Below are 8,657 nucleotides of genomic sequence, written 5' to 3'. Positions count from 1 at the left end.
CTCCCCCAGCCTGGGGTGCCTGCACTGGTGTCCCAGCCCCTGGCTGTCTCCCAGAGGGCACAAAATCAACGCGCCTGGGTCCCCCCCCCCCCCCCCGCTCTGGTGCGCAGGGGACGTGGGGAGGGTCTTTCTGCTTCTCACTCAGGGGCCATGTCAGAGGGCGTCGGGGGGGTTGGGTTTTGTGTTTGTTTCTCACTTGGGTGCAGCCCCCCCCCGATTATTCTCCGGGCCAGCGGCCCCCGACCCGAAAAAGGTTCCCTCCCCTCCCGCCCCGGGCTGGAAACGGCCCCCCCAGCCGGGTTCCCCTTTTCTTGCTGCTAGTCACTGGCGGATGTGGGAACTCAGTACGGCCTGCAGCCCTTGTGGGGGAGGGGCGGGGCCGTTCCCCAAAAGTGCCGGGCGGTGACACAGCCCCTGACGGGCTCTGGCCTGCCCCCGCCGTGCCCGAGACTCTGGGAAAGGGTCACAAGAGCCATTTGGGGGCCGGAGCGAGCCCCGCGCAGCAGGACACGGCCGGGGGGTCGGTTCAGTCCGGCTCAGAGCAGGGTGAGAGGTGACTTCCTGCCAGGGGTGCACACGGTCTGGTCTGCGCCTGGTTCTCAGCCAGGCCCCCGGGCGTGGCCCTTTCCTCGTGCCGCACCCCACGACCCACCACTGCCCCGCGGGGAGTAAGGGGTGAGAGTCATTGGAATGTCAGACAGGCACCGACACACCACAGCCCCCTGGGGAGGGATCCCAGGCCAGGGGGTGGGAGTGTGGGGGGCAGGGGGCAGGGCTGGGGAGGCTGGGAACAAGGTGAACTCAGGGCAGGAGACTGGGGGGGGGGGGGTCTCCTCTTCCTGCCCTGCTCAGCATCCAAGCGGCCCTGTGAGCGAGGGCCAACGGGGGGCTGGGACATGGACCCTCCCCAGAAGTTCCCCTGGGAGCGAGCTCGGCTGGTACCGCGCGTCTCCGGCCGCCCCTGTGATGTGCCTGGCTGCCTGCTGCTTATTAACGGGTCACAGTCCTGCTGGGCGGGAGGACAAGTGGGGCTCCGCGGGGTCTGTTCTGGGACCGGTTCTGTCCAATAACTTCATCAGTGATTTAGATATTGGCACAGAGAGACACTTATTAAGTTTGCAGATAATCCCAAGCTGGGAGGGGTTGCGACGGCTCTGGAGCTTGGGTCAGAATTCAAACAGATCTGGACACACTCGAGAAATGGTCGGAGGTCAATAGGATGAAGTTGAATAAGGACAAATGCAAAGTGCTGCACTTAGGAACAATCAATCCGTGTTCTCCCTTGGCCTCTGAGGACAGGACAAGAAGCAAGGGGCTGAAACTGCAGCAAGGGAGGTTGAGGTTAGACTTGAGGAAAAACTTCCTGCCTGTCAGGGTGGTTAAACACTGGAATAAATTGCCAGGGAGGTTGTGGAATCCCCATCTCTGGAGATATTGAAGAGCAGGTTGGACACACACCTGTCAGGGTCCTGCCGTGGGGGCCGGGGACTGGACTCGATGCCCCTCGAGGTCCCTTCCCGTTCCAGTGCTCAGTGACTCTGCGGTTCTGGTGCGGCGCACGGGGCTGCCGACACGGCCGGCCTGCAGGAGCCTTGGGAGCCCCAGAAGCCCGTCTGGGAGTGTCCCACCTGCACCCCTGCTGCGCCGGCCGTCTCTTTGCCAGAGCGGGGAACCGGGGCCCCTCTGCTCTGGGTCTGTGGGTACCGGGCAGTGCGCTAGTGGCCGTATCACTGAGCCATGGGCCGGGCCGGGAGATTCAAGCGGCCGAGGGGCTGTCGCTGCCTCCCCCTCACTCGCCCGCTGGTTTGTTGTTGCTCCTGTTCCCCCAGGCCCAGCGACGATGACGGGGAAGGATCCCGCGTCCCCCCCTGGCTCCGCGCTGCCCGGCTTCCTCACGCTCTGCCTCGTGCTGTGGGCTCCCAGGCTGGCCCCAGGTAGGTGCTCCGGCCTCCTCCTTGCTGGGTGGATATCCCTGTCTGCTCAGCCCTGCCAAGGACATGGAGTGGATGTTTGCAGAGAACTACCCACAGTGACTCCAAGATCTCTCTCTTGAGTAGCCAAATTACTCTCCATCCCATCGCATGTCGAGTTGGGATTCTTTTTTCCAATCAGCCGTGTTTTATTTTTTCCAATGTGCCATTCACAATCCCTGAGGGGTGGGGCAGGTCACAGCTCCAGGGAAGTACCAGCCCAGGGAGAATTGCATGAACTGCATTAGACCAGATCCCAGAAGCCCAAGAAAACAAAAGCGTTTGGGTATAAAAGCTGGATGTGAACTGCTCAGGGGCTTCAAGGTGCCGCAGGACTCCCCGTTGTTTGTGCCGACACAGACTAGCCTCTGAAAGTTTTCTCCTTGTCCGTTTCCCAGCACAGTTCACAGTGATGGGACCTGAGTGCCCCATCGCCACCGCCCTGGGTGGGGAGGCCGTCCTGTCCTGCCACCTCTCCCCCCGGATGAGCGCCGAGAGCATGCAGGTGAGGTGGTTCCGATCCCGGTTCTCTGCAGCTGTGCATGTGTACCGCGACGGGCAGGACCAGTTCGGAGAGCAGATGCCGGAGTACCGAGGGAGAACGGAGCTCTTGAAACACAACATCGCCGACGGGAAAGTTTCCCTGAGAATACGCGATGTCCGGCCCTCCGACGAGGGGCAGTACATGTGTTTTTTCCAGTTGGGTGTCTCTTACGAGGAAGCTTTATTGGAAGTGCAGGTGCCAGGTCAGTTACATTGTTTCGTAAACTCTGAAAAACCCCGACTGGTGCTTGGATTGTGACTCGCCGGAGTCTGGGGTGGGGTTAGTGGCCCAAATTTGACCTTTGAGCCGGGGGTTAATGAGCAGGGCTCGACAAAATATAGAATCTACTCGCCCGTGGCACGTAGATTTCAGCCACTCGCCCCGTTTACTGGTGGCGAGCGCATGCGCAACCGTGTTAATGAGACACACAAACACCGCTAACCGGTCAGGTGACACTAACGCGTTGTGGTTATTCCCGTGACTTTGTGCACTCCTGGGGCTGAGCTTAGGTTTTGGGGGACTTTGGCGGGGCCCCACTTCTGCATTTATCATGCCAGAGAGGGGAAGGAGCCTATGACCCTGCAAAAGGGCTTTTTCTACAGAGGTGTCCACGCTGACTGGATGCTCTCTCGCATGTCAGCTGTGATCGCTATGGGCGGAGTGGCCACCAGGGCCCTGTGCTTTTTCCTCTTTCCTCTTCTTGCGAAAGAACTCCCTCTTCCCCGGCCACACACGCCTTTTCCCGAAAGGGCTCTTCTGCAAAAAGGCTTCTTCCTCGTAGAAAGAGGTTTCCCAATGTCAGAAAAACTCCTCTGTTCCTTCGATGTTTCTTGAGAGAACGCAATTGCAGTGTGGATGGAAGTGGAGTTTTTCCAGAAAAACTCTGCAGTGCGGCGCCTGTTTGCTCCCACGTCAATGACACTTTCTCTTGCAGAGCTGCGTTTCCCGAGGGCCAACCCCTGGCAGGTGGCTCTCGGTGTGATCCTGGCTCTCCTGGCTGGTCTCATCGCCCTGGCCAGTTACTGCTTCTGGAGGCAGCACCGAGAGACAGGTGACGTAGAGAGAGGGATGGCGGGGAGGGGAGGAGGAGGGAGTGTTGGTGAGAGGGATTTAAAAACAAATCCCAGAGTAGAGCTGTCGGGAGGAGGGTTTTGACTCAGTGTCCGGGGGAGCTGCAGGCAGGGGGGCCGGGCTGAGGGGGAGGAGGGAGCTGAATAGGTTAAGTCTGAACCGAGTTGTGTCAAGTGGTTTCACCCTTCAGCTCCCACGATTGATCCCGGCTCCGGCTGGGCCCAGGATCTACCCCCGCTGGGGCTCTGCAGCTAAATGCAGTGGGAGCCGGGTGCTGAGGCAGCTTTGAAAGCGGCTGCCCCCAGCCTGGCTCCCATTGATCAGTGATGGAGAACTGTGGCCAGTGGAGCCTGGGGGGTTGGTGCCTGCGGATATGGGGCAGCACATGGAGCCATTGCTGTACACGCCAGTTGCTTTTGGGGCGGGGCAATGCCAGGGGAGGAGTAGGAAGCAGAGGCAGCGAGGTGGGGGAGCGAGTCGTCCAGTGCTCGCTGGCATCCCCATTTCAAACTGCCCCAGGGGTGTGAATCCGCAAGTCTTGCTGAAATTACCGGGCACTGGCTGCGGGACCCCCAAGGCAACTGGGAAAATCCCCCCCCCCCCGACGAGGGTTTTCTCAGCTGAATCTCCTGGTTTCCATGCCCTGGGGTTGATGTTTAACCCTGGCGATTCCCCCTTCAGCTTCCATATTCGCCTGCGAATTCCCATCCTGCACCTCACCCCACGGCCTTGCTCCTGGCTTCACGGGGTTAACACTGTCCAGTTGCGGAGGGTTCCCCTTAGCCCTGGCCCGGTGGCTGGATGGGTCCTGATCTTCATCCCGTGCCCAGTCCTGCGCTGCCCGGGAGGTGCTGGGTCTGGCTGATCACACAGCCCCGGCCAGGCTCAATCTCAGGCAGCGTTTCTTAAACTTTGTAAGACTGAGGAACAGCAAAGAATTTTTGTTGAGCAAAAAAAAGGAGGGGCAACAAGCTATTGAGTAAAAAAAAGAGGTTGCCTGCCCCTTTAAGGGAGAACACAGTCCAAGAAACACTGATCTCAGGGTTGGGACGTCCCTGCGGGAGGGTCTTCGGGACTCGCTTCCTTGCTGCAGGATAACGGGACTCCTTTCTCTGTTTGTTTCCAGGCAAACTCCAGGCAGAGCTCAGTAAGTTCCCTCCCCTGCCCCCCGCCCCGCACAGCCCCTGTGTGACTCTGTCTCCCACTGGGCGACTCACCCCTCTCTCTGTTCGGTTGCAGGGTGGAGATGCGCCCAGCTCTGCGCAGGTACAGTCCAGCCCCTGGGATTGTAGCCACCCCGGGCAGTTACACAAACACCAGTGGGGGCTGGGAGACCCTGGACGGGGGGGGGAGGGGGAGTCGGTTCTACGGCCAGAGCTGGCTGGTTGCTCGTTCAGTCAAAGCTCCTGCCCTAAGCTCCAGAGGTCCCGGGTTCGATTCTGCCTGCTGGTGTGAGACCCGCCCAGCCCAGTAACGCCCAGCAGAGCCTGGGCCAGGCAGCCCCGTGTGACCCCGGCAGGGTCTGTGTGTTCGCTCTGCCGGGTGCCTTGGGGAGCCCCCCAGGGCTGGAGGGGACCAGGAGAGGTCTCCTAACGCAGCCCCCTGTGCAGGGGCAGGGCCAGACCCCCCCTGCAGGGAGTTATCCAGCTCCTTTGTAGCAGGGAGGGGAGCCCACTGCCCTGGGTCGGGGTGGGGCCGTGTCCGCAAGGGGGACACCAACCTCACCAAGCAATTCTGCATCAATCCATCTCTGGGACCAGCTGCTGAACGTGCAGGAGGTGGCAAGGGGAGCCGGGGGGCTGAGACAATCGCTAGCTGGGGACACGTGCACCTCTGGGCTCCGGGAGGGGCTCTGTGGCCGGGGGGGGGGGGGGGTCTGTGTCACTCGCAGGGCCCAGGGGACACGTCGCTCCGGGCAGAGTTCGGCTGAGTCCCCAGGGCGCTCCACCCCAGACCAGGGCCCAGAGACTCGCCGGGTTTGTTGGGTCTGGCGCCAGAGCCCTGTAGATTCGTTTACTAGACAAACCCAAATGACATACCCAGGGAAGCCTCTGTCGACTGCTCCCTTATGCCTCATCCCCAGGATCCTGCCTTCACCCCCCTGGCCTCTGGGTGCCCCACTACCTCTGTCCCAGCCCCTCCCTCCACTCCTGCCCTTCCCCCCATTGTATCCTCCCAGGCAGAGGGGCCCTGACTCCCCTCAGACACCTCCCCCCCACCCTCAGCGATTATCGGGCGGGCAGGTTAATTTCCCGCTGACCCCAGGGACCCGCCCCTGCCCCCGGCCCTGACTCTGTGACTCTCTCCCCAGTGGACGTGACGCTGGATCCAGCCACGGCTCATCCCAAACTCGTCCTGTCTGAGGATCGGAAAAGCGTGAGACACGGAGACACGCGCCAGGATCTGCCTGACACCCCCGAGAGATTTGAGAAATATCCCGTTGTGCTGGGCGCTGAGGGGTTCGCGGGCGGGAGGCGTTACTGGGAGGTGGAGGTGGGGGACAAGCCGAGATGGACTCTGGGGGTTTGCAGGGAATCTGCGAGCAGGAAGGAGTGGGTCACACACTCACCTGGGAATGGATACTGGGTCGTGCGGCTGAAGGACGGGGGATACAAGGCCGGCACCTCCCCCCGGACCCCGCTCCCCGTGAGCGCCAGGCCCAGCCGGGTGGGGGTTTTCCTGGACTACGAGGCGGGCGAGGTCTCGTTTTACAATGTGACTGACAGGTCCCGACTCTTCACCTTCACCGGCACCTTCTCCGGGACGCTGCACCCGTATTTCAATCCCGGTCTCAACGCCGGGGGCACCAACGTGGCTCCCCTGACCATCTGCCCGGTGCCGGCCCAGGCGGGAGGGGATCCCAGCCCAGCCAGTGAGGAGAGAGGAGCTCAGCAGGGAGAGCCGAGCGATTCGCCCAGCCGGGCTGAGGCCGGGGGGAGGGAGGAGGTGACACCTCTCTGCTCCAGCGAGGCTGGGAACACGCCAAATGGTCCCTGCTAGCGCTGGCCTGGCCCTGCCCAAACTGGCTGCAGCTGCGCCCTCATCTGCACTCCTGGGGAAATCGAGGCTGCGGGGGTTGATCTTCTGGTGTGCAATTGAGCTGGTCTAGCGAGGACCCACCTGAAGCCACTCCCCTTCCCTGAGACCACGCCCCTTCCACCTCCTCCCCCTTCCCAACCGCAGCCGAGGGTCAGGGCTGCTGTGTGGTGCAACCCGCCCTTCTCCCGCACGGCCCCACCCTTCCCTGGCCACCGGGGAAGCCGCGCGGCCCCAACCTCCAGGGTGGCCGGAGAGTGGAGGCCGTTTCCCTCGCCTGCCTTACCCACCCCCCGTGGGACCCGCCTTTCGGGACCCCCTTACTGCAGCTGGGAGAGCAAATCCCCTTCCTGCCGCAGACGGGAGCCGGGCTCCCTGAGTTTCCTGCTTTTAGCTAGAAATGGAGGCAGAGGGTGGCGCTTGCACAGTGCCAAGGAAGGAGCTGATTTGGGGGGGCTAACTGGGAGGGGGCAGGAGCCCAGTCATGGGGTGGCAGCCTCGTCCCTGTGGTGAGGCCCTTCTCTGAGTCCCAGGGGTTGGATTTTTATTTGCTGGGGGTTGCAAGGCAGGCGGGGAGGGACTGGGACACTCGGCGTTTCCCCCGGGCTGGCCTGAGGCCTTGCGGGCGGTTCTGGGCTCCGAGGCGCGGCCGGACCCCCAGGCACTGGCAGAGGCAGGACAGATCTGATCCGGGGCTGGCTGGCAAAGAGAAATACACCCCAGTGAAGCGGAGAGCTGCCTGGGCTGCCGTGGAGGGAAAAGCCCTTGGGGGAGCCCTGAGGAGTCCCAGGCTGGGTGGAAGAAAGGGAGGGGAAATCTGTAGCTTTTGATACTGGTATGTCAGGTTTAGCAATGCAGCAGTGGAGTTTAATAGCAGAGCAATGTCGGATGCATCTCTCTGCAATATCGGTTATTTTATTGGATTAAATTAAGTCCTTTTAGTTCAATGTTTATTTCTTTGCTCTAAAGTTCAGTGAGTTCAGTCAATGGGCGGAAGCAGAGAAGAGAGTTTGGTTTTGTGTCTGTGCTAACGAGGGGTCCGCCCAGCTGCGCCCCTCTCCCTGCTCGTTGGTTACAACGGTTGCAAAGCATCACTGCCGAGCTCGGGGGGGCCCGACCCCCAAGCCCTCCCCTCCCCCACAGGGTACCCCACTTCCCCCCAGTCCTAGTGCCACCCCATCTCCCTGCCCCCCAGCGCCCTCATTTCACCCAGCGCCCCCCACTTCCCCTGCCCCCAGGGGCTCCTTATTCCCCCTCCTCTTCTCATGCCCCCCAGAACCCCTCAACTCCCCCCAGCGCCCATTTATCTCCTTCTGCCCCCAGCATCCCCTCATTTCCCCCAGCGACCCCCCACTTCCCCTGCCCCCTAGGGGCTCCTTATTCCCCCTCCTCTTCTCATGCCCCCCAGAACCCCTCATCTCCCCCCAGTGCCCATTTATCTCCTTCTGCCCCCAGCATCCCCTCGTTTCCCCCAGCGACCCCCCACTTCCCCTGCCCCCTAGGGGCTCCTTATTCCCCCTCCTCTTCTCATGCCCCCCAGAACCCCTCATCTCCCCCCAGTGCCCATTTATCTCCTTCTGCCCCCAGCATCCCCTCGTTTCCCCCAGCGACCCCCCACTTCCCCTGCCCCCCAGAAATCCCTCATTTCCCCTGAGTGCTCCCCTCACCTGCCCCCGCCCCACAGCAACCCCCCTCCCCCCAACAGGCTTCCCTGCCCGTTGTCATGTGGTTCGGTGTCCAGACCCGCGGGAAAGCAGGACACAGCCAGGGTGGCCGGGTGGTTTCACCCCAAATACCCAACACGCCGACGGACGTTCCACTCGACAGGACGTCTGAGGGGAACAGCGGGCGCGTCGATCTGCCCAGCTCTGTTCTCTCCGCGCGTTTCCTGCACAGCAGCCGCCCGTACGGGTCTGTCCGGGATCGACCCAGACGCTCCGGTGGTTTTATTCGGTATTTTTGTTCCACCATCCGGCAACCCTACCCGGCAGGCCAGCGAGACGTCGCCAGCTCCTCGTGTATCGCCCCTGGTGATT

General features: G+C 61.9%; 2 protein-coding genes across 2 annotated transcripts in view; both read left to right on the top strand.

The window, feature by feature from the left end:
• The window catches only part of LOC102449337 (butyrophilin subfamily 1 member A1-like), a 109,035-nt gene that overhangs the window by 47,493 nt on the left and 52,885 nt on the right, over positions 1-8,657 (top strand). The window lies entirely within an intron of this gene.
• Positions 192-7,562, top strand: LOC149523124 (butyrophilin subfamily 1 member A1-like). The gene is made up of 7 exons (XM_089771379.1): positions 192-546; positions 1,830-1,934; positions 2,369-2,716; positions 3,449-3,565; positions 4,712-4,732; positions 4,825-4,851; positions 5,897-7,562. Exons 2-7 carry the CDS (start codon positions 1,841-1,843, stop codon positions 6,583-6,585), a joined length of 1,296 nt encoding a protein of 431 aa, XP_089627505.1. The 5' UTR covers positions 192-546; positions 1,830-1,840; the 3' UTR covers positions 6,586-7,562.

This window comes from Pelodiscus sinensis, chromosome 19, assembly GCF_052426305.1.
Source record: "Pelodiscus sinensis isolate ZL-2025 chromosome 19, ASM5242630v1, whole genome shotgun sequence".
Classification (NCBI taxonomy): Eukaryota; Metazoa; Chordata; order Testudines; family Trionychidae; genus Pelodiscus; species Pelodiscus sinensis.
The sequence above is the reverse complement of the archived record's forward strand: the minus strand, read 5'-3'. Positions and strand labels throughout refer to the sequence as shown.

What these genes read in the sequence shown, in the direction of transcription:
- LOC149523124 (XM_089771379.1), top strand. Translation starts at nt 1,841, where the DNA reads ATGACGGGGAAGGATCCCGCGTCCCCCCCTGGCTCCGCGCTGCCCGGC. An exon ending in GGCTCCCAGGCTGGCCCCAG is followed by an intron (nt 1,935 to 2,368) that starts GTAGGTGCTCCG and finishes TCCGTTTCCCAG; the next exon opens with CACAGTTCACAGTGATGGGA. An exon ending in ATGCGCCCAGCTCTGCGCAG is followed by an intron (nt 4,852 to 5,896) that starts GTACAGTCCAGC and finishes CTCTCTCCCCAG; the next exon opens with TGGACGTGACGCTGGATCCA.